The sequence below is a fragment of the Ovis canadensis genome, chromosome 23 (genome assembly GCF_042477335.2).
Source record: "Ovis canadensis isolate MfBH-ARS-UI-01 breed Bighorn chromosome 23, ARS-UI_OviCan_v2, whole genome shotgun sequence".
Classification (NCBI taxonomy): domain Eukaryota; kingdom Metazoa; phylum Chordata; class Mammalia; order Artiodactyla; family Bovidae; genus Ovis; species Ovis canadensis.
In genome coordinates, this window is record NC_091267.1 from 18454386 (window position 1) to 18480379 (window position 25994).

The 25994-nt window shown below is 38.3% G+C and overlaps 1 protein-coding gene across 1 annotated transcript in view; it reads left to right on the forward strand.

The window, feature by feature from the left end:
• NETO1 (neuropilin and tolloid like 1) overlaps positions 1-25994 on the forward strand; it is a 103312-nt gene that overhangs the window by 48870 nt on the left and 28448 nt on the right. The window contains exons 5-7 of the mRNA XM_069568423.1: positions 8917-8958; positions 9077-9204; positions 21218-21446. Coding sequence (XP_069424524.1) covers positions 8917-8958; positions 9077-9204; positions 21218-21446 — 399 coding nt within the window. The remainder of the gene's footprint in view (positions 1-8916; positions 8959-9076; positions 9205-21217; positions 21447-25994) is intronic.

A 25994-nucleotide genomic window follows, 5' to 3' on the forward strand; every position in this document is an offset into this window, starting at 1 on the left:
TTTGCTATGACCAGTGCATTTTCTTGCAAAACTCTGTTAGTCTTTGCCCTGCCTCATTCCGTATTCCAAGGCCAAATTTGCCTGTTACTCCAGGTGTTTCTTGACATCCTACTTTTGCATTCCAGTCCCCTATAATGAAAAGGACATCTTTTTTTGGGTTTTAGTTCTAAAAGGTCTTAGATAACAGTAAACCTTTAGAAGAGGCTTAAATGCATATTACACTGTGCATTTTACACTGGAGCAATGCTGCTTCTGCGGAAGAGATAAATCAGATTATTAGAATACCATGGTGATGCAAGCTATCTTAGTACTGTGCTGTCAAGTGGTTTTGCAGTCAGTTTTTAAAATGGCATCCTACATTCAGTTAGCCAATTTCAAAAACCACAAACAGTGCTTTTCAATCTTGAGTAGGAAACAAGGCTGAACGCTGATGGGCTTCAGGCAGGTGAAAAGACAGGAGAGTGCTTATTGACGTGGGCAGTTAGTTTCAAGGCAAAGGCTGATTTAATAAAGATACAAACATTAGAGATTTTCAAAAGTAAGTATAGATGAGAAGTGGAAACATTATGGAGCTCATGACATAATTCAGGCTGTGTGAGATGGTGAAAATTTGACAAAAATACCAATTAGCTTTCTCTGGTTGAGCTGTGCACTGCAAACATATGACAGTATCAAAGTTGATTTCTATAATCAGGGGGTTTTACAAGGCCATGTCAAGCAATTACATTTTCCCATAAATGTTCTTCTAGAAACACTGCTGTGCTCTATGGTATAATGGCTCACATGTACATTTAAAAGCCTAAACCAACAACATCTTGATGTTAGTTAAGAAAAATATGCTTCCGAACTATTCAGTGATTTGTGCAAAGTTTTAGGTTTAGCCTTTGGGTCAGAACTAGTTTATTTTTTCTAAAGGTGTCAAAGCTCTATTTTTTTCATTTGTAAAATGAAGATGCTTCTGATTTTGATTTAGTCATAATTTAGTCAGATAAACAATAATTTACTGAAAGTCTATCTACAAGCTGGGGCTTCCCTGGTGGCTTAGATGGTAAAGAATCTCTAACAACAATGCAGTAATGTTGCTAACATGGTGGAAATTTCCTTGGAATGTAAAATAAATGAATTGCACAGTCCTGAATTTAATAACTTGCCATAAGAAGTTTTGTTTGGATTAGACATTTCCCCATAATTCAAAGATGGAGTTGGTTAAGGCAGAAGTTCTGAAATATTTTGGTCTCAAAAGCCTTATCTTCTCTTAACAAATACTGAAGACTTTAAAGTGCTTCAGCTTATAAGCTATATCATGCAGTATTCGTCATATTAGACATTTAAACTCATAAAATTTTAAATAACTATTAATTCATAGAAAAATCACACTGGAAACCAATTATGTGGTAACATAAAAACATATTTTAAAACATTGATTAATGTTAACATATCCATTAATGAATATTAAAATAATAATACTTAGGGGGATTACATTGTTTCACAATTTTGTCAATCTAATGTCTGGCTTAATAGGACATAGCTAGATGCTCAGATCTGCTTCTGTATTACAAAATTGTAATGTGCTTTTATGATGGAAGTCTATGAAGAAAATTCAGCCTTACAGAGAAATATAGAGGGAAAAGGGAAAAATGTTTCATAGCCTTTTCACTTGAATACTAGCCCAAACTTCATAAAGTGAGTTTCTCAAAGCTTAGTTGCAATGGGGAATGTGAAACCGCGTCAGTGTTCATATTCTGTTACATTAACATCTGTTAACGTATTTTCCTCTTCAAATGCCTCTTTTACCCATGCGTAATTATTCAACACCAAAATCACTAGATAACAGTTATTGGATCACTGTTAAGCAGATATTCCAAATATGAACATATTTCATTACTCAATATCAAAAATCATACTTGTTCACATAAACAACAGTCACATTGAAAAATTACTTCGGTATTGAGGATCTGTCAAATACACACTGATGGATACGTTTCAGTTCGCTTGAATTTCTTCTTTGGCAGCAAATGTTTTCAGTTTGTTTTCCTTGAAAAGTCAGCAGATTTACTCTGTTCTTTCTGCAGAAAAGATATGTAATCAAAAGTTTACATTTTTTAAAATTAGTAATTTTGAATGCTTCATCAAGGAGATTCTAAAGTAAAAGGCTTTTGTACTGTCAAGAATGCACGGGGGTGAATTATGTAACAGAACCTAACAGCTAAGGTTTGGTGCCATGGTCCTGATTCAGCAGTTTTATTCCCTTATTACTTTTGCACCATCAATGCAACTGTCAACACAGATGTTTCAGTGTAAGTCCTAAGATTTAAAAGTTATCCAACAATTTGAATATTTCAATACTTCTTGTGTTTGTTGCCAAGCATTCGTATAAACGAAGATCTGTGATGACTTTGAGAAAAATAAGCAAGCTCAGCCATGTCTGTACATCTGTCTATCTGTTAGAAAAAAGTAAGGTTCCGTAGACAAAATGTTAACTGTCTTCTTGTTTAAAGCTAAAAATTTACATCTGCAAGTTACTATATAGTTAGAAAGCGGCAGTGTCTTGGATTTTGTTGCTTTTTAAAAGAATACTTTTCAGCCAGTAGACATTCAACAGTGTCAGCTGACGAAAGCATTGCTTGATTAGTTTTTCTGGTCTTGTGTTTGCTTCTCTAGTCAACACAATAACTTGCTTTGTAAGATATTTCAGTGACTGTTATTTTTAGTTTCAAAAGTGAAATATGAATTTTCGCTTTTTTTGGTTTTGAAATATTATTTTTTGTTTATTCAAAATTTTCCCAAATAAAAAGTAATAAGTAATAACTATGCAATTATATAACATTATCTCATATACTTATACAATTATTAACAAGCATTATTTCACCATAAAATTAAAATATGTGTATTTTACTATATTTAAAGAGGCATTGTAGACTTTTGTAAAATTAGACAACTTGCTTTCTTAACCTAAGTGCATGTTTTAACACCTAACGATGCTGAAAAAGAAATTGAAATAACAGAGTTCTCTGACTCATGGAAGTGAAAGATCTCCTTCAAAGAAAATGAACTAAACTCTAAATAAGAAATGAAAGTATAATGAAATCTGTACTTCCCCAGGCTTCATAGATGTTAAAATTTAACTGACTGTGTGTTATGCAACAGGACATTCTTGAATGGTATTACTGCATTAGTTCAGTTGTGGCATAATTTTGAGGTCAATCATTAAAGAAAAAGAACTGAATTTTTCTACTGTAAATGTGATGAACTCTTTAAAATTGAAAAATTAGCTGTTACAGCTTTCAAACTAGAAATGCAAAAGACAGCAAAGCATCTTAAAAGGTAAGTTCTCACACTGGTTGGAGAATCACATACAATACTCTCTCTGAAAGAGAATTTTAGCTTTTAAAGAGCGTATTATGTTCATGTTTAAAATATTCAAGATTTCCCAGACTATTAACTGTCTCAAAATAATGCTGCAAACTGTCACAATAAAACTACTATAAAATATATTTCTTCCTAAATCACAATAGGGCAAATTATTAACATCAATAAAGCTGAAGGAAAAATAGTTTTTTTCCCCATCTTTTCATTTCTTATGTAAAGCTTTTTCATTTTATTTGGAGTACATTTCTCCTTTCCATAAATAAGAAACCTCTTTGAAATATGAATTTCATTCTTTTCTCAAACTTTAGATACAGACATTGTAATGGTGATGGAGAAAGTGTTTTAGTCTCCTCCATCTCTGACAAAATGTCCATCCTTCACAGTAAGAAAAATATATTATAAATACATTTATTTCATTTCAGAGGAAATACTGTTAAATTTCATAATGCTTATACTTTATTTATCGCTCCATATCTGTCTATCTGTATATGTATGTGTGTGTGTGTTTGTGTGTGTGTATTTATAAAATAGGACAGGAAAAACGTACTAATTCTAGCTGTGCTTCTGTGTGGACTCAAGACAAAGTTCAAGATTTCTAAATTAGAATGTATTAGACAAGAATGGAGTTACAGAGATTATAGCAGGGGAAATTAAAGATAACAGGTCAGTGCCCTATTAAATCGTTGAGAATAAAGTGGGCTCATCTCTGAAACGGTATGTCATCTCTACCCTAAACTCGCTGCCTGAGACTGCTCTTGAAAACATAAGCGAATCCTCCTTTAACCACACTTGTGATGTCATCACATGTCATATAGGATCTGAAAAACTCTGCCCTATATTCCCAAGAAATGAGGATAGCAAAAGACAACATTTTAGTAGGATTGTGAGACAGGTTAGCCGTTGGCTATCATGAAAGTGTCTCCTGCTCCCTAGAGGCCCCTGACCATAACTTGAACAGTGTTGGGTTAGGAGAATAATTTATGATAAAAACAACAAAATCCTAAAACCTCAGTAAGTTCAGGTGATTGAAATTTACTTCTTGCTCATGTAGCCTCATCAGGAAAAGGCTGTGCTCCACTTCCATTTCAGAATTGGAGCTGGAGTTCTACATCTTCAAGGTCTGCCTCCTGGTGTTGACCCCGGGAGAGAGAAAGGGAGTGGATGATTTTTTCAAGAAATACTTGTGAGCTCAACCTTCAAGTGAACATTACTGTTTTGCCCACATTTCACTGGACACGGTACCCAGAGTTGCAAGGAAGCCTGGAAACATAGTCAGCTGTGTGCCCAAGAAGAAAAAAAGATGTGGTTCAGTAAATAGGAAGTCAGTCTTAAATACAACACCTAAGTACACTTAAATACAACATTAATGATTTCCTGTAAGTGCCTCTGGATTGGAAAAGTGTTGATATAAAGCATTGCAAATCAGTCAACAATACAAAATAATCAAGTTATATCAGTTCATATAACTCATACAAGTTATACATATAACTTGATTATCTTGTACTGTTGACTGATTTGCAATTATTTTTATATGCAAAGACGAAGACATATGTTATATTCAGTAACATTTATTGTGCACCTATTATGTCCAAGCAGTGTCTAGGTTCATGGATAAAGGGAGGAAGAAGAGATTAAAAGGCCCTTGTGAACTTCTTTATAGTCTAGTGGGAGTAGGTGGTCAATAAAAAGATAATAAGTATGAAATAATAATGAGTTTTTATATTTAAAAAAATGAACAAAAGAAAGTGGGAGTCAATGCTGCCTTAGAGTGGGTCATTCAGAAAGGTCTTTCCTCAAAGATATTTGAGCCAAGAACTGAAGAATAAGAAAGATTCATGGGTGCAGAGCCCTGGGGGAGAGAGACTGCAGACCTAGAAAAGAGCAAGTTCAAAGTGCTGAGCATGAGAACAGCCTAGGGTGCTGGAGAAACAGAAGGCGTCTACGTGTTTTGAGAGGAGAGAGTGAGGTTAGCAGCCTGGGTTGTGCTGGGCAGGTGGTCTGGGAAATGAACACCCAGGATGCTGTGTTCCATTACAGAGAGTTGTGGCTTTAACCTCAGGGCAATGGGAAGCCAGGTGTGTATCATGATTTGATTTGTTTCTAAAAGTTGATTCAGATTGTTTAGTGGAGCATAGACTTAGGGAGCTCTAAGTCCAAGGTCACTGTGCTTCTGCATAATAATTTATGTCATTGCCCTGGACAACCTGAAGCAATAAATCAATCTCAATATCCTTAAATTCAGTGTTGGCTGTTTTTACAAGTCACTGTGTTGTTTATTTTTTGTTTGTTTCTGCAGCTCACAGGGGCCATGTATTAATGTGCTCGTCATATTCCTGGTGTCTAATTCACAAATGATTATTTTCCCCAAAGAATTTTTTTAAGCAATCAGTGCTTCACCATTAATACAATGACAAAAATACATTTTTTCAATTCTCAGAACTGGAATTTCTCTCAACGTTGTCTGGCATGAGTTATAAAAATGACAAATGTTAGCCTTCAAACTAGAGAATAGAATACCAACTGCATTCTCACAGGAATCACAGGAACAGCTCTGCAAGGCTGAAACATTCTCATCAAAAAGAAGATAGTGAGTAGCACTAATGACCATTGTTAAGTATTATGCAAAATAGTAAAAACGAATGTAATGAATAATAAATATTCTAGCTAACTGAGGATGAGATGGTTAGAGCGCATCACCAACTCAACGGACATGAGTTTGAGCAAGCTGTGGGAGATAGTCAAGGACAGGGGAACCTGGCACGCTGCAGTCCATGGCATCCCAAAGAATCAGACACAACTGAACAACAAAAATAACTGAAGTAGGCAAACTTAATGGCTGGATCTTTTCAATACCAATAAAACTGCTAAATGATGACAGGCAGTTTGCATAATTCTCTACAAAATAATTCTTTTCTTGTATACAGTAGGTATTAACATACACATTTCTTGAAAAAATGATCAAATACCCGTTGACTTAGATGAAGGGGAAAAAGTCTCTGCTAGGAGGAGACCTATCCAAATAAACTCTTTGTCTTCATTTCTGTTTCTTTAATGGAAATTCCATGCAGGTATTTCTGTTTTTCTTTTCCAAAAAGGCAAAAGAACTGTTTTCAAAATACTTATGCAAAAGGATTTCTTTGTTGATTTTAAATGCATGGTTATTCTAACAGTGTCCTGCAATAAAGTGAGTCTAAGAAGAAGACAGAGGACGCATCTAAATTGTAGGAGGAACAATCCCACAATCCTTTCAGCTTCAACAGATCAGTGCAATTTACTAGTTAAAAAACCCACAAGAAATTAAATCTTTCCTTTACTTTGTAGAACTAGTGACACCAGTTTGCACTTATGGGCTTGTGCGTTCACATACAGAGATGCACTGAGAAGCATCCTCAGATACACACAGACACACACACACACACGTGGTATTAATATCCAGACCTAATTCTATCCAGAAAGAGTGCTAGCCTTCAATATTTCAACCCCAGACCATTATCAAGTGGTGTCTTACAAAACATTTCTAACTTTGTACGACTTTTGTCACTAATACCATAGTGGCAAAGACAAATTAAATTTCACAATCATCTTTTAAATTGAATACCCTGTGTCTCCAAGATAAATCATAGCCTTTGATGCCTTTGCTCATAAATAAGAGAAAATCAATTCAAAGTAACTGAGACTATAGGGACGTGTATTGTTTCAAAAAGCAAGAAGCTCAGAGAGTTGCAAATCCAGACAAGGTGAATACAATGCCCAGTGATATCCTTAAGGACTCACAGTTCTCCATTGTTCCATTCTGCTCATCATTTGTTGTGGCTGTTTAGTCACTATGTTGTTTCCGACTCTTTTGTGACTCCATAGACTATAGCCCGCCACACTCCTCTGTCCATGGAATTCCCCAGTCAATAATACTGGAGTGGGTTGCTGTTTCCTTCTCCAGAGGATCTTCCTGACCTAGGGATCTAACCCTCATCTCTTGCACTGCAGGCAGATTATTTTTTTTACCACCAAGACACCTGGGAAGTCTCTGCTCATCATAAGAGTCAGCATTTTCTTTCTTTAGCCTCTGCCAACATCATAAGTTGCCCATCGCACATGATCCCAAAGGGGCCAACACCAACATGCCGACAACCTGAGCTGGGAAAAATATACGCCTTGTCTCTATATATTATCAAGTGAAACATTCTCAGAAGCCCTCCAGTAGGTTCAGTGATATGTTATCCTGGCTGCCTAGTCACTTCAGAATCAATTCCAGGAAATGGAAGCGAGACTACCACTTTTGGTTTATAACAATTAAGATGGTTGATAACAATTAAGATGCTGCAGAGGCTCATGACAAATCAGGCTTCCCTGAAAGCACATGTGGGGCAGGTGGTAAAAAATCCACCTGCCAAGGCAGGAGACTCAAGTTCAAAACCTGGGTCAGGATAATCCCCTGGAGAAGGCAATGGTAACCCACTTCAGTATTCTTACCTGGAGAATCCCATGGAAAAAGGAGCCTGGTGGGCTGCAGTCCATGGGGTCACAAAGAGTCAAATACAACTGGGTAACTGAGCAGGAAAACACCTAAGTGATCAGAGAAGGACAGACCCCTGGCCTGGAGGAGACTGAGAAGACTGGGAGGAGACTGCTTGTTGAGTAGACAGAATCCTGGGGAGCACTTTGAAAACTAGCATGGGGTGAAGATTTGGGGAAGAAGATTTGAGGAAAACAGGATTGGGAATTCCCTGGTGGTCCAGAGGTTAGGACTCCTCACTTTTACTCCCGAGGGTCTGGGTTCAATCCCCGGTCAGAGAAGTAAGATCCCACAGGGTGCACAGCCCAGCCAATACACCACCACCAAAGGAGCAATGTAGTACAGTTGGCCAGAGGAGAGGGACTTTATGGTTTACGGTGTTTCACTTCCAATTCTGCTTCAATTTAAAGACTCTTTGAAATCACACAAAATAATTGTATCTAGAATAGGTGAACATTTATCCATACCTTGACTTACCTATAGATTTTTTTGTTGGTTAGTCGCTCAGCGGTGGCAGACTCTTTTGTGACCCCCATGGACTGTAGCCCGCCAGGCTCCTCTGTCCATGGGGATTCTCCAGGCAAGAATACTGGAGCGGGTTTTCATTTCCTCCTCCAGGGCATCATCCCACCCTAGGGCTCAAACCCATGTCTCCTGCATCTCCTGCACTGGCAGGCGAATTCTTTACCACTGCACCACCCGGGAAGCCCTAACTACGGATTCATTTTACCAAAAAAAAAAAAAATGTTGTCTGATTATAAAGACAATGAGTAAGATTTTTACTTGATTATTAGATGAAGGAATGATATTGGAAGGTTTTTTAAAGTGGCTCTTTGATAAAAATCCTTTAGTAATAATATTATATAAATTAACATTACAGTCTTAACATTATTATACAGTTTTTATTTAACCATTTAATTTCCCTTAATAGGTTTATAAGGGAGATTCCTGAGTGATTCAATGATATCTTACTCAGTATCATTTTAAGTCATAAATACAGAATAAGACTAATTGTCTTTTTCTCAATTTTTAAGATCCTGACTTTAAGGACCTTGGAGTTTTGAAACCATTACCAGGTTGGTAAAACAGATATTTAATACTGTTCAGAGACCTTTGTTTTCTGCTGTGATATATACTTTTGGTTTATTACTCAAGTTCCATTTTTGTATGTTTGTCTGGCATCTCGTTATTTAGTGTGTGAGTTTGAGATGGGCGGCCCTGAAGGCATTGTGGAGTCTATACAGATTATGAAGGAAGGCAAAGCTTCTGCTAGCGAGGCTGTTGATTGCAAGTGGTACATCCGAGCACCCCCACGATCCAAGGTCAGTCTCAAGGTGAAACGCAGGTTTGACAACTTGAAAAGTGTCTCCAGCATTGCATTGCTTTGAACCAACCAGACATGCTCAGTATATTTCAGAGTGCAATCATAAGCGATCATTTTATTTTTGTTTAGAAATGTAGCATGTCTTCCTCTGTTTAATGTAACATTCAAGGTCACAATAATATGGAAAGAATGCTGAAGAGATCCTTGGATAATCTGGACAAGAGACTCTAGGGTAAATCTACCTCTAAAAAAATGTATTGAAATGTTGTAAGCTAGCTATGGTTTAACTAACTTATGCCCTTATTGTCAGTGTCTGCAGTTTGCTTGCTTTTTAACTTAAAATCTGTGAAAGAAATTGTCCAGGGCTCACAAAGTCATGCATTTCTGGTGTGTAACACTGTGGTCCAGATTCAGACTCAAATCTCTGTTTTGGAAACAGTTGTTTAGAACAACTCTATTCGTGCTATTATGGATGTCTCTTAAGAAATACAGGGATGAGAATTTTGTACCAGTAGCAATCACTGGTTTAGTGTGTTGATTATTTGCTTATTCTCCCTTTATTGTCATCCTTTAGAAGTAGAATATAGTTACAATAAAGCTTTATTGATTTGTGTTAGATTTAGAATTGCCAGTTTATTGAGGTTGAACAGTTTGTTATTTAATTAATTGGCCTAGTGTGTCTATAAACTCTCAAGCACTATGGTGAACAAATGAAAAATTATGCTATTATATTTAATTTTTAGACAACTATGTATCAAAATAATCCATGAAATAAGACAAGATCATTGAGGTATTTATAAGGTGTAGTAGAGTGAAGAAGACCACTTGCCCCTGGTGAGGGGAATCAAAGGTAGGATCAAGTTGCATTGCAAGGCATCTTCTGAGTTTTGATGAGAAATGATGCTCTCAGGTAGACAGGGTGGGACTTGCCTTGATAGGTGGAGTAAATAGCTTCCCTACGGTCATGGGATCATAAGTGATCCCCCCTCTCTCGGGGATTAATTACGTGTAACCACATGAAAGCAGAATTCCAGAGGTGAATTGTTAAGCGGAAGGATTCTGTTAGTTCCCTTCAAGAGCCCAGATTCATCCTGAGTGCGTTAGTGATGCATGTGCGTGTGTGTGTGCTGAGTCCCTTCAGTCGTGTCCAACTCTAAGACCTCATGGACCGTAGCCCACCAGGCTCCTCCATCCACGGGATTCTCCAGGCAAGAAGACTGGAGTGGCTTGCCATGCCCTCCTCTTAGTGATACATACAAGACTGTGAAACAGCAAAGTGATATGGTCCAACGTGTATGTTCAAAAAAACAGATTTTCCATGTCTAGAAAGGACAGAGTTGTCACCCGAGGCTAGATATGAAAGAATTTGGTGGCTGGATATTCCAAATGAGGGAAAAATAAGACTCATCTCCATGTGAGTTGGTATTTCAGGAAATACTTTTATCTTTGTTCTCTTGATTTCCTATGCATATGTCTTTGGGATTTGCATATAATCTGGAAGTGTGGCATATTTTTCCCAAACTTCTGGTGATGGAGATTCAGACTATGGTCCACTATCCAGCTTTACCACTACAGGTCTCTCTGCATCAAAACAAATCTTTTAAAAGGTTAATTAACTTTGTTAAAATTATTATTTATGATGAAAGACATAGTAATACTTCCATTAAAAAAATCCAAGGCTACTAGGGACGTAAAACCCAACCTACTACAAGGATTATGTGAGAGTTCAATTGCAGCTTATTAGGTTCTTACATAATTTGTGGATTCACATGTGCTATTCATTTTCCTTCAACTCTATGAGTGAACACTATTTTAGATTTTTTTTTTCAACAGGAAGTATCTGAGCCCCACCTCATGGTCATAACTGGCATCTTTGTCACCGCAGTGTCAAAGAGAGGCTGTCAATGAAAGTGTGAACACACACCGTTTCCTTCCAGCTGGTAAACAGACCATCTTTTGTACAATCCCAGAACACAGCCAGGTGTACCTGCCTGTTACAGAATCTGGCATTCTGTGACCCAAAGGGGAAGCCGCCTGCAGAGCTGAACAAAGATGGCTCTATTGTGACAGGCCTTCTCTGTTAAATTGAAGGTTAAGGGATAGGAAGTGGCTTTGAATAACTGTTGAAAAAAGCAATGGAGATGACACTTTACTTGGGGTTTCTATTTATATGGAGGTCCTAGCAGCCTAGGAGAACAGACTATCAAAGCCCAAGTTAAGCTTGAAATGGCTCCTGTGAATATGTGAATGATAACTGGTGATTGCAACGTATTACACAATGAACGTGCTAAATAGCTTACTGGGGTTCCATTAAAATTTACATCAAGTGTATGTCACTTCTCAGCCCTTTCATAAACAGAAAATACACTATCTGATAGCGCCTTTGTTTGAGAATTGTAATACAGATGATTGCCTTTAATTAGAATGTGATTAACCCAGATTTCTTAGAAATTGGAATACCAGAGCCAGAAAGAAAGTTGGAAATCCATTACTGATAAGTGCGTTTAGCAGATGAATAAGCAGAGTCAGGATAGTGAAGTTGGTTAACAATGAGATGTTGAAATATGTCTCTGTGAGCAACTCTTTCAGAGAAGGTAATGGCAGGCCACACCAGTACTCTTGCCTGGAAAATCCCATGGGTGGAGGAGCCTGGAAGGCTGCAGTCCATGCGGTCGCTACGAGTCAGACACGACTGAGCGACTTCACTTTCACTTTTCACTTTCATGCATTGGAGAAGGAAATGACAACCCCCTCCAGTGTTCTTGCCTGAAGAATCCCAGGGACGGGGGAGCCTGGTGGGCTGCCATCTATGGGGTCACACAGAGTCGGACACGACTGAAGTGACTTAGCAGCAGGAGCAGCAAGCAACCTTTGGCTTTCATATAGATTCTAGAGCAAGTGAGATGGGAGCATATTAATTGTGTCTAGTTCTGGATCAGGAAGAACCACTAGAGAAGGATATTAGATGAGCCAATGATGGTAACAATGTTAATTTTGTGAAGGTTGGAGCTTATTTCTCTCTAGGTGCGTGCGTGTGTGTGTGTGTGTGTGTGTGTGTGAAGTCACTTCAGTCATGTCCAACTCTGCAATCCTATGGACTGCAGCCTACCAGGCTTCTCTGTCCATGGGATTCTCCAGGCAAGAATACTGGAGGAGGTTGCTGTGCCCTCCTCCAGGGCATCTTTCTGCCCCAGGGATGGAACCTGTGTCTCTTAGGTCTACCTGCATTAGCAGGAGGGTTCTTGACCACTAGTGCCATCTGGGAAGGCCCTTCTCTGCAGGTACCCAGTGCCAGGAAAAATCTGTCATTCAGTTAACACTCATGGAAGAAATAAACTGATATATATATATAACTGGACATAGTGACAATCTATTTACATCTGAAGAACTGTCAGGAAATAGAATTAAGAAGATAAGACTTAATTTGCATATTTTTAAAGTACTGGAATTTATTTGAATGCTTAGATCTAGAGAAACATTCAATATAAAGAAGGTTTTTGTTTTTTTTTTATTTTAATAATGGAGATGTCCAAAGATCAAATGAGAATTCATGGAAGGAATCCAATAAAATTTGGCTGGGATTTTGTATAATAATTAAAAAGTCAAGTTATTTTTTGGCATAGATAATACTAAACTCCTTTTAAGACCAAAACCTGATGAATCTATGATAAGTAACTACTCAAATATTTGATTAGTTAGTAGAAGGATTGAAGCAAGTCTCTCTCTTGATCCCCAGTCCAGTGTGATGTCACAAATAAGTCAAAAGACTTACAAAAGTATATAAATTTAAGATTATTTATTTAATAATTAAGGTTTGGGGAGAATAAAACTATAAATTTTATTAACTATCCATCATTTAAAGCTTCAAAATAATTTTTTAAATGTTACTTAATTCAAAATGTTGTGAATAATATTAAGACAAAAAAGAACAAATTTACAAATACAATAAATTAATATTTTACAGTGAAGTTGAATTTTCAGACTCATGTGACCTTAGCAAAGACCACAGTGCAGCTCACCAATACTTCTGACCTACAGAACTTAGAGATAATACATGCACGTTATTTAAAGCAGAATTCCAGGGCGGGGGGCGGGGTGGGGGTGGGTAGTGGTAAAGAATCCACCAGCCAATGCAGGAATTGCAAGACACGTGGGTTCGATCCCTGGGTTGGGAAGATCCCCTGGAGGATGAAATGGTAACCCACTCCAGTATTCTTGCCTGGAGAATCCTACAGACAGAGGAGCCTGGCAGGTTATAATCCCTGGGGTCACAAAGAGTCGGACAAGACGGAACGACTGAGCACAACCACCCAACAACATTGTTTAAAGCTGCTCAGTTTGCGGTGATTTGTTACGGGAGCAAGGAGAAAATGAATGCATCAGCAAAGGGCAGCAGCAAAAACTGATGACAATGATAAGATTAGGGGCTGTAAAGACTGAGCCTGCCCTTATTATCTCAATTGGATGAACAACCTGAAAATCTTAACTGACTAGAGAACTACCTATGACAGTGTTATGCTTCAACTTTGTTTTTAAATGAATCTCAGTTTGTAGCGTCAGATTTTGAAAAGTTACTGAGATGCTTGTCTGTGCAGGCCAGAAAATCACGTTAATGTTGTTTTATCTGGGTTTGTTGTGTGGAGTGTGTGTTTTTCAGCACTTCAGAACACAATATGATGTTCTGGTTTTCTCCTCTGAACAAAGTGCATGCTGCTCTCCTCCAAATTCGTGGGATATACTACTTAAAATTAGAAGGCCCTGCAAGTCCAGCCACAAACCAACAGCAACCACAGTAGTCCTGGGCAACACGCTTTTTAGAATGTAGCTTTATCTATCAAAATGTAAAGTAATATTGAAACTGTGGTCAGTGTTTCTCAGACTGTGGTGTATTTAATTTATATTTATCGTGGAGAAAACTGTTCTGGCAAGTCTTAAAAAATGACCCCCAAACAGTGTTTGTTTTTTGCACATCATTGGGAGACAGACAATGGAAGCAGGTTGAATGGTTGATATTAAATGTTTGCAAGTATATTAACTTAGTAAATTGTTAGCCAGATATCCTTGGTTTAAATATGCAAAAGGGATTCTACTCTCCTATTAGTGTGACTTGGAAGACAGACATTACTAGAAATTGCTTATATGTTCTGAAGCCTCCCACGTCCTATTCCATAAATCATTTTGTCAGCTCAAACTCTTTGTGACTGATTAGAAAGAAGAATGCATCAAATTGATGCACTGAGACGAGATTGTAATCTGACTATTTTACTGAAGTTATATATGATTCTGTTTATCACTTTCTCTTTTCTTCAGCAGACACACTAAAAAGCTTTCTATTGTTTTCGACCTTAAGTAAAAACACTGTCACATGGCATTTTACCCCTTAGTGATATTATGGCATGAGCTTTAAGCTGACAAAATATCATTTAAATCCTAATGTGGGACGGTTTTTAAATATGGTATATACTATAGCTACAGTGGGAAAACTTGATCACTGGTCTGGTTGATGGATTTGGTTTGTGCAGTACCAACTCTGTACTTAGTAAAGTTATCACTGGAATATTTTATTTATTTTTAAAAATTATTTTTAAAAGTTTTAAAATGATTGAATGCTTCAGAAGTGAATATATAATATCCAGTGACTGTAATTGTTCAACTCCTCTACGGATAGTATTCTAATAAGTTTAGTTCAGTTGCTCAGTCGTGTCTGACTCTTTGAACCCCATGGATTGCAGCACACCAGGCTTCTTTGTCCATCACCAACTCCCGGAGTTTACTCAAACTCACGTCCATTGAATGGATCATGCCATCCAACCATCTCATCCTCTGTCGCCCACTTCTCTTCCCGCCTTCAATCTTTCCCAGCATTAGGGTCTTTTCCAATGAGTCAGTTCTTCACATCAGGTGGCCAAAGTCCTGGGGTTTCAGCTTCAGCGTCAGTCGCTACAATGAATATTCAGGACTGGTTTCATCTCCTTGCTGTCCAAGGGACTCTCAAGAGTCTTCTCCAACACCACAATTCAAAACCATCAATTCTTTGGCACTCAGCTTTCCTTATAGTCCAACTCTCACATCCATACATGACTACTGGAAAAACCAAAGCTTTGACTAGACAGACCTTTGTTGGCAAAGTAATGTCTGCATTTTAATATGTTGTCTAGGTTGGTCATAACGTTTCATCCAAGGTGCAAATGTCTTTTAATTTCATGGCTGCAGTCACCATCTGCAGTGATTTTGGAGCCCCAAAATATAAAGTTTCTCACTGTTTCCATTGTTTCTCCATCTATTTGCCATGAAGTGATGGAACCAGATGCCATGATCTTAGTTTTCTGAATGTTGAGTTTTAACTTTTTCACTCTCCTCTGTGACTTTCATCAAGACACTCTTTAGTTCTTTGTTTTCTGCCAAAAGTTCAGTTCAGTCCAGTTGCTCAGTCGTGTTTGACTCTTTGCAACCCCATGAATCACAGCACGCCAGACCTCCCTGTCCATCACCAACTCCCGGAGTTCACTCAGACTCGCGTCCATTGAGTCAGTGATGCCATCCAGCCATCACATCCTCGGTCGTCCCCTTCTTCTCCTGCCCCTAATCCCTCCCAGCATCAGAGTCTTTTCCAATGAGTCAACTCTTCGCCTGAGGTGGCCAAAGTACTGGAGTGTCAGCTTTAGCATCAGTCCTTCCAAAGAAATCCCAGGGTTGATCTCCTTCAGAATGGACTGGTTGGATCTCCTTGTAGTCCAAGGGACTCTCAAGTCTTCTCCAACACCACAGTTCAAAAGCATCAATTCTTTGGTGCTCAGCCTTCTTCCCAGTCCAACTCTCACATCCATACATGACTACTGGAAAAACCATAGCCTTGACTAGATGGACTTTAGTTGACAAAGTAATGTCTCTGCTTTTGAATATGCTATCTAGGTTGGTCATAAATTTTCTTCCAAGAAGTAAGCGTCTTTTGATTTCATGGCTGCAATCACCATCTGCAGTGATTTTGGAGCCCCCAAAAATAAAGTCTGACGCTGTTTCCACTCTTTCTCCATCTCTTTCCCATGAAGTGATGGGACCGGATGCCATGATCTTCGTTTTCTGAATGCTGAGCTTTAAGCCAACTTTTTCACTCTCCTCTTTTACTTTCATCAAGAGGCTTTTTAGTTCCTCTTCACTTTCTGCCGTAAGGGTGATGTCATCTGCATATCTAAGGTTATTGATATTTCTCCCAGCAATCTTGATTCCAGCTTGTGTTTCTTCCAGCCCAGCATTTCTCTGGGCATTATATACGTTGCATATAAGTTAAATAAGCAGGGTGACAATATGCAGCCTTGACATACTCCTTTTCTTATTTAGAACCAGTCTGTTGTTCCATGTCCAGTTCTAACTGTTGCTTCCTGGGCTGCATACAGATTTCTCAAGAGGCAGGTTAGGTGGTCTGGTATTCCCATTTCTTTCAGAATTTTCCATAAGGGTGGTATCATCTGCATATCTGAGGTTATTGGTATTTCTCCCAGCAATCTTGATTCCAACTTGTGTTTCATCCAGCCTGGCATTTCTCATGAGGTGGCAATGGCACCCCACTCTGGTACTCTTGCCTGGAAAATCCCATGGATGGAGGAGCCTGGTAGGCTGCAGTCCATGGGGTCGCTAAGAGTCAGACACGACTGAGCGACTTCCCTTTCACTTTTCACTTTTATGCATTGGAAAAGGAAATGGCAACCCACTTCAGTGTTCTTGCCTGGAGAATCCCAGGGACGGGGGAGCCTGGTGGGCTGCCATCTATGGGGTTGCACAGAGTCGGAAACGACTGAAGCGACTTAGCAGCAGCAATTCTGTATATAAGTTAAATAAGCAGGGTGACAATATACAGCCTTGACGTACTCCTTTCCCTATTTGGAACCAGTCTGTTGTTCCATGTCCAGTTCTAATTGTGCTTCTTGACCTGAATACAGATTTTTCAGAAGGCAGGTCAGGTTGCTGGTATTCCCATCTCTTGAAGAGTTTTCCACAGTTTACTGTGATCCACAGAGTCAAAGGCTTTGGCATAGTCAATAAAGCAGAAGTAGATGTTTTTCTGGAACTCTCTTACTCTCTTCCTTTTTGGTGATCCAGTGGATGTTGGCAGTTTGATCTCTGGTTCCTCTGCCTTTTTAAAATCCAGCTTGAACATCTGGAAGTTCATGGTTCACATACTGTTGAAGCCTGGCTTGGAGAATTTTGAGCATTATTTTACTAGCGTGTGAGATGAGTGCAATTGTGCAGTAGTCTGAGAATTCTTTGGCATTTCCTTTCTTTGGGATTGGAATGAAAACTGAACTTTTCCAGTTCTGTGGTCACAGCTGAGTTTTTCAAAGTTGCTGGCATGTTGAGTGCAGCATTTTCACAATATCATCTTTTAGGATTTGAAATAGCTCTAATAAGAATGGTCTTTAAATATAGAAGGTTCTTCCACTTCAGCCATGCAGGTTCTTGTAAGAGTGTACACCATTCACCTCCCATGGAAAATGTCAAATGAGTAAACAAGGGTCAACTATGCAAATCACCTTTTTCCCTATATCAATGTTCTTCTATAAGATAATCTTATTTTTAAAGAAAATTTAAAACAGCCATTTATTTCAGAGGGACACATTTGTTTTCTGTGAATTTCGTTCATATGTCAATCATCAGTATGTTTCTTAGTCCCTTTAGAAAAATAGAAATGGTTTGTTTTGCTTGCTTACTTGTCAATTTTGTTGTAGTTTGTTTTCATTTAGGACAATAACTTTCTGGACTATCCATCTGAAAATTTTCAAAAAAATTTATCTGAGTCTGCAAAGTCTGATACCAAGGAGAAAAGTGTCAAGCAGAACTGAGTTGAATACTGATATATTACTTAAGGTCCTGTGTTGCTTTAAGAGCATCACTTTGCTTTTTTAAACATCATATTATTTTAAAATAGTTGTGATAATAGTGCGCATTGCTGTCGGAGAGATTTGAGTGAGATAATGCCTTTGCACAGTGTCTTGAGTTATTGTCAATGTACGATGCAAGTAGTTAGCATTTTAAGTTGACTTTATTCAGAGTCAAAAAGAACCCTGAAATAACTGTCCAGACATATTACCCCTGAATCAACCTGAAAATATGACACAATCAAAAATCCTTCTTTCTTAAATTAGTTGAACAATCGCCTTATTTTTCTTTCTGTGGGCATCGTGTTTGTTTCTTATAACTTTGTAAGAACACTGGAGGGAGGGATTTTCAGTCACTCTGCTCAGTGTCTTCTCCTATTATGAACTATGTGTGTTTACAATTCTAATTGCATATTACTTTGAGGGCTAATTATATGTTGGAATCATTGTGTACTATTTGAGAATATAAATATATATTTGATTTTTGTTGCATTTAAATTCTTCTACCTTCCAAGAATACTTAGACTTTATAGTTATTTATATTTTTATACAGTTTTCATTTTATTTACTTTTAATCAGGATGGGCCAAATGAAAAGATCTTTAAAAAAGTAAGCTATTTGGTCTCCTTTGCTTCCTGGCAAAGATCATGTGAATGACAGATACAATTCCTTTGTATACAAATCCATGTGAAAATTTGAAAAACAAACTAGTTAGTATAAACTTGTTTGATATTTTCACATATACCTTCCTAAGATGGACAGTAAAATTTTCTAGATAATTTTTTGAAATGCAATATTTGGTTGGGAAGAGTAGATCTAAGATAGGCTACATGAGTAATATTTGAACTTTTGAAAGAATAAAATAAAGCAATAACCTGGGAATGATAAACAGGAGGTTTTCTTAGACTGTAGGTTTTATAAGGCTGTAGTAATGGCAGCTCACTGAGAATAAATCCCCCAGCCGATGCAGGAGACCGGGGCTCAATGTAAAGAATCCCCCTGCCAATGCAGGAGACCCGGGCTCAATCCCTAGGTCAGGAAGATCTCCTGGAGAAGGGAATGACTCCAGTATTCTTGCCTGGGAAATCCCAAAGACAGAGGAGCCTGGTGGGCTACAGTTCATGGGCTTGCAGAAAACTGGACATAACTGAGCAACTAAACAACAGCGACAACAATGTCAGTTAATTTAAAATCAGTATCAAAGTATTTGGGAGTTTTGGCATAGCTTCCAACTGAGATTTTACAGATCATATATACATGAAAACCTTCTCACCATACAAAGCATAATAAAACTATGGTGTTTGCCATTACTTCTCAATTTTGTCTATTTCTCCCTATTTTCTGTTTTGTTCTTACTCCTGAGAACTATATGAAGATTTCCTGACTTAAGATCCACATTTTACTCAGTCAGTTCCTTATAAGTCTGCATCATACTACACATATGCTTTTATGTCATAATTTAGAGTAATATTATAAATAACTTGTCTTGAGAATTATTGCATACCATTTCCTCTGCAAATAATAAATTGTCATTTATTATACATATATGTATATAATTATCATGATTTATAGCACTCAAAGTCTGGTGTGTAGGTGCCCAATAGATATGTGATGGATGCTGAAAAAAATGAAGTCAATAAAGAAAACAAAATTATAGTCAGTCATTAAATGTACATCCATTAAATTTTCTGGTGAGTGCTTAACATACATGACACATGGTCAAACACTGAAAATAAAATAAGTACAGCAGTGTCCCAGCTTTTTAGGAGCACACAGTTCAACAAAAGTTACATATGACCTGTAACTAAAGCTCAAAATATGTCCAAAGTAATATTGTCGTACAGAGGGAGAATAATGCCACTGTGGTTGGAGAATGGAAGAAGTCATTTTTTAATATGACTGTTACATGAGGTACAGGCATACGGCACTCTAATTCGCCACCTACGTACTCTGCAAGGCCGTCACCGCCTCAAGACCAGTTACTATCCATCAGCATAAGGTTGACCCCGTTTACCTATTTTGCCCACCCTCAACTCACTTCCCCTTTGGTAACAACTATTCTGGTTTGGTTTTGTTGTTTTCTATCTAACAGATTGATTTTTTTAAACTGTGTTTGGTTTGGTTTTTAGATGCCACATATGTGTGAAATCATGTTTGTCTTTCTCCACCTAGCTTCATACAGCATGGTACCTTTGGGGTCCATCCATGTTGCTTCAAATGGCAGGATCTCATTCTTTTTTGTGGCTGAGTAGTAGTCCATTATATATATCTATCATTGGTTGAATTAATTGCTTTCAGTTTTTAATGCAAATTCATAGAGAGTCAAATAATATCTGTTGCTCTTAAAACAGTATGTCTGAAGCAGTGTAATATGGTGAAAGGACTACAGACTGGCTTGAGGGACCTTGTGTCTAATTTGTAATTTATATCATCCAAGTCTGCATTTCCTGAATATAATAATAAATGCACCACTTTATAGAGTTTGGGGGAGTATTTAACAATAATCTCTAAAGTAGCTTGTACAGTCCATTTTACCTATTAAGTGTCAATCTAATTTTTATTTACATGGATTTAACTAAATGGTTTGATTCTATGTTATGGTTAGAATGACCACAGATTTAGCTGTATTTTAAAATATATATACTCTATCTTTAAAATGAAGCAGTGTAGTTATGTGAAATAATTTAAGCAAAGTAAAAGCAGAGACTATCTTTTGATGCCATTTCTGGTTTTGTTTGATATTAGTACAAAGGTTGCATTTCCACACATTTTTGGAAATAAATTGAAGTCATGGAACTCTAACAAGAACATATCAGCAATATCTAAAACACATTTGTGCTGATTAAAATAAAATAGTAAGTATGAAAACTAATAACTGATTCCAGAAAAGAGAAGACATAAGAATTATCTGGGTAAAAATACCCAAAAGAAGGGATAATAACATTTGAAAAAAGTATTAAGCAGAAGTTGATCTGAGTGATACACGTCTTTACTTTCTACCACCCACAGGGACAAAAGAATAAGATTGATTGCAATCAAGCTTGTCTTGTGAGACTGAGAAAGAGAAGGGAAGCGCTGGTGCTTACTGAACTGCTTCCCTCTTTGCAGGGAAATGATCGCATCTTCGTTGTTTTACAGATCTACTTACGGTTCTTGGACTATGAGATGCAGAATTCCAACGAATGCAAGAGGAACTTCGTGGCGGTGTATGACGGAAGCAGCTCGGTGGAGGACCTGAAAGCCAAGTTCTGCAGCACGGTGGCCAACGACGTGATGCTCCGCACGGGGCTCGGGGTCATCCGCATGTGGGCCGACGAGGGCAGCCGCAACAGCCGCTTCCAGATGCTCTTCACGTCCTTCCAAGAACGTAAGCGTCTCCGCTCTTCGCTGCTCCGCCTTCCAGTGGGTCCAGTGGGTCGGAGGGTGCAGATCTCATGCACTGTGAATGGTGTTTCCTTCATGCAGCTTGAGCCTTAATAAGTTGTTCAAACCGCTTAGATTCCCTTTCCTTCTCTTTGATCCAGAAACAGGAGAGTTACATATGACCTTTTGATTACTTACATCAGCAAATGCAGGGCTTCCCTGGCGACTCAGACGGTAAAGACTCTGCTTGCAATGCAGGAAACCCGGGTTGGATCCCTGGGTTGGGTAGATCCCCTGGAGTAGGAAATGGCAACCCACTCCAGTATTCTTGCCTGGAGTATCCCATGGACAAAGGAGCCTGGTGGGCTAAAATCCATGGGGTCGCAGAGTCAGACAGGACTTAGGGACTAACAGAGCAACGCAGTATCAACATATGCGCTGTAGCCATACTTAAGACATTTCGCACTACTAAACTGGGGTATGATGAATTCCATTTGTCTGTGGGTTAGATCTTAGGAAGCCAGGGAACGGAGGCAGCAGTTTCCAATGATGTTTGAGTTTAAATCTTAAAAACTGTCATAAAAATATTTGATAGGTTCTCTTTAGTAAGCTTCTCTTGCAGTCCCATTGATTTTAAATAGGTCCTTGACTGCAGAGTTCCAGGTAAGCTAGACAAAGAGGAAGAATTGATTGGGAACAGCGTAAACAGAAAAAGTTCCAGAAAATAGTTTAAATGGCACAATGGATGATACCCAGAGTTATGGGCAAAAGCACAGCAATTTTAGAAAATCATGTTCTTACAAATAATGAGTCAGATGAATAGACATATATTTGGAATGTTCTTCAGAAACCCTGAGTAATTTATGCTTGATAAATTTATGCAAATGAAAAATAACCCAAGAAATTCAGCTTTAAGGAATCAGTACCTTGTCATTTGAAACTGTACGTTAAAAAAAGAAAAAGACAAAATGGTTTTGAAATGTCAAGGATTTCTCAAAGTTAGCTGCAGCAGCCACCATCTTTTTTTTAAATCCAAAAATGTTAAATGTCCTAGATGATTATTTTGCACCATGAATGAATGGTTTTGGCTTTAAATTGCTCTCTACTTACCCAGTTGGAGAATTCTATGGCACCAGAAGTAGGGAATGTCCCTCAGTCTTTTGAATCTTGATACCATCACAGAGTATGTTAAGTCTCCCATCCTGGATTATTGCAAATTTAAGCAGCAAGTTGTTATCTTGGTCTTCCTTTCAGGAATTGATCAAAATGTTAGAGCTAGTGCATCTTTATTTCAGCAAGGTATCTGGAGAAAAAAACCTCGTTATTTTTTTACTTAGAATTTAAATCAATTCAGGCTAGAAGATAGCACATGTGGTGTTTTCATCAATGAGTACTCTTCTAAATCTAGTCGATTGTGCCTTTGGTGAGGGTCAGATTATACCTTATTCAATATTTTTATCAGCCTTGGATAATCATAGACTAAGAACTTCTTTCTAGTTTAACATAAATGGGAGGTCTAGTTAATGCATTAAGTAATAAAGTTACTAAAATATTACAAAATGCAATTTTTATCAAAACTGCACCATAATTTAGTAAGGATAAATTACAAAATGTCTTCTTACGTTTCATATGTCAAGCAAAGGAACCCAGACTCCAGGACTTCTTTAAGATTTTATTTCATTTAAACTCAATAGAAGCCAATACTTTTAAATAATTGACAACAATATCTAATGTAGTCTTAGCTTGTGTTAACAAATGTGCAGTAAGCAGCTCAGAGGAGATACGCTCACAGGAAGCTCCAGTGGTCAAAATGCAAATTGCGCAGCCTGTTCTTTTCTGAGTGTTATTCATGAGAGCAGAGTAATTAGCTAGGAGTGGCTGATCAGGATGCAGAAGTATTTAGAGTCAGGGGAAAAGGCTAAAGGAGAAGGTATCCCTATCCTAGAGATTCTTTTGTCCAAAATGTGACAGTTACCTTAAACTTGGGGGAGCGGTGGTATGGATTAATGTCTGAGAAGTAAGATTAATGTTAAATTAATTATATGAAGCGGTTTGACTGTGATTCAGGGAAAAGTGTCTAGCTCATAGAAAGTGTGATATTACAACATTGGATGAACTTCCACGGAGAATATATGAGAAATGGGTTCTCATCAAGTGTGAATGGTATAGGGCAAGTCTCTAGGCTGGACAGCGGGGAGGGAAGACGAAGCGCCTTTCAATTCAAAGGTGGAGATCCGTGAGTCTTTAAAGTTCTTCTTCTTTAAAGAATGATGGGGTTGTATCGTACTGTGTATGTGTCGTGCTTCCCAGATGGGGAACAACCCACCTGCCAGTGCTGGAGATGTAAGAGACGTGGGTTCAATCCCTGGGTCAGGAAGATCCCCTGGAGAAGGAAGTGGCAACCCACTCCAGTATTCTTGCCTGGAGAATCCCATGGACAGAGAAGCCTGGGGGCCTATAGTCCACAGGGCTGCAAAGAATAGGACACGAGTGAGCACAGCACACACATATGCAATAAAGATTAGAGATGTGAATCGGTGACCAGCCCTTTCTTACTCTAATAGTGAGAAAGCACCTTGATATTTTTCTTAGTTCCCACATTTCTTAGATGGTATCCCCAGTTCAGTGTTGAGAGGTGCTTTAGGGCATATTCAATAATATTCTAATGTCTGTCAAAATATCTTATATTAGGGCCATAAGATATTTTAGAGGTTAGATAAGAGCTTAGAAGTCATGTATTTCAATCCCAAACACTTTATGAATTCAAACAGAAAAAGAAAAGACCCAGGGAAGGTTAACTGACTTCCCCTGAATACCCTCAACCCCATGCTCAATGATTTGTTAACAGTACTGAGGCAAGAATGTAAGACCTGAACCCTGATATTGGCAGGGCTCCATGGATACCTTTGTCATCTTTAAGGAATGAGCAGAGCTTCCACTTTCTAAAGATGATGATGTTAAAAGCAGATCACACTTATGCATCACTCGTGAAACATTTGTCAGCATAGTTTTACATGCTTTACAAACTGAATTTTCATTCTTCTGTCTTACCTAATGCATCTTACATTTATGTTTCATGGTTACATTCTGTAATCATACATTGTACAGCATCGTACATTACCATAAACATCAGACTAATGTAGAATCATGACAAGGGGCTTCTGTTCTCAAAATATGAACCCAGGAATTAATGGATGCCAGTGGGAATATATTTTCAAATCATTTTTATTTTTGCATTTGAATCTGTTGTTGTTCGTTGTTTTTGTTCAGTTGCTAAATTGTGTCCAACTCTTTGCAACCTCATGGACTGCAGCACACTGGGCTTCCCTGTCCTTCACTGTCTCTCAGGGTCTACTCAAACTCATGTCCATTGTGTCCGAATAAACCACAGAAAAGACAAAGGATGAGTGTGTAAGAGAGGTACAGAAATTCTTACTGTGAGTCATCAGACGTTGAGGTTTCCCATGCACATTAGAGGCATTTTAAAAGTCTGGGTTAAATGCCAGCATTTGTAGCAACAACAAATATCGTCTAGTATAATGGGGGGACTATAAGATCACTGAATGGAGAAGTATTTACCTTCAACTGTGTCATGAGGAATAATGGGATGTCTTCACTGGATCGCTCCCATAAATAGCATACTGCTGCCCGCACTGTCTTGCTGACTGTTCAACTCAGCCTTTTCTCAGCTCTACCTGAGATGGCTGCCTTGATTAATAGTATCACACTGCTGCTGGCTGCTGCTCAAAGACATTGGCTTCAGAGGAATAGTATCCAGACTTTACCCCACAGAGCAACTTTGAAACCTAGCAACTAGAGAAAAAAAAAAAACACCAGTATTATCACCAAAGAGGCACTGTCTTACTTGATTATAGTCTTTTTAATACTGGCATTTTATACTCAGATTACTCACAATCTCAGTCCACTCAAACAGTCCATCTAATGGAGATGAAAACACATATAGGTACCCAAAATAGATCTCAAATTTTAATATATTATTAATAACCTTGGAGGCGTTGAGTTGAAAGGTTCTGTGGAAGGCAGAATTCTGAGATGATCCAAAAGATTTCCACCTCTCAGTGTTTGTTGTTGGAAGGAAATGGCAACCCATTCCATTGTTCTTGCCTGGAGAATCCCAGGGACGGGGGAGCCTGGTGGGCTGCCGTCTATGGGGTCACACAGAGTCAAACATGGCTGAAGTGACTTAGCAGCAGCAGCAGTCACTAAGTTGTGTCTGACTCTTTGTGACCTCATGGACTGCAGCACACCAGACTTCCCTGTCCTTAGCCATTTCATGGAGTTTGCTCAAATTCATGTCCATTGAGTCAGTGATGCCATCCAACCGTCTCATCTTCTGTCATCCTCTTCTCCTCCTGCCTTCAGCCTTTCCCAGCATCAGGGTCTTTTCCAATGAGTTGACTCTTTGCATCAGGTGGCCAAAGTATTGGAGTCTTACAACCTTTCTCCTCTTGAGATAGGCAGAACCTGAGTAGCTTGAGATATGATTTTCTAATACATTATATGGTAGAAGTTATTTTGGAGATATAAATAA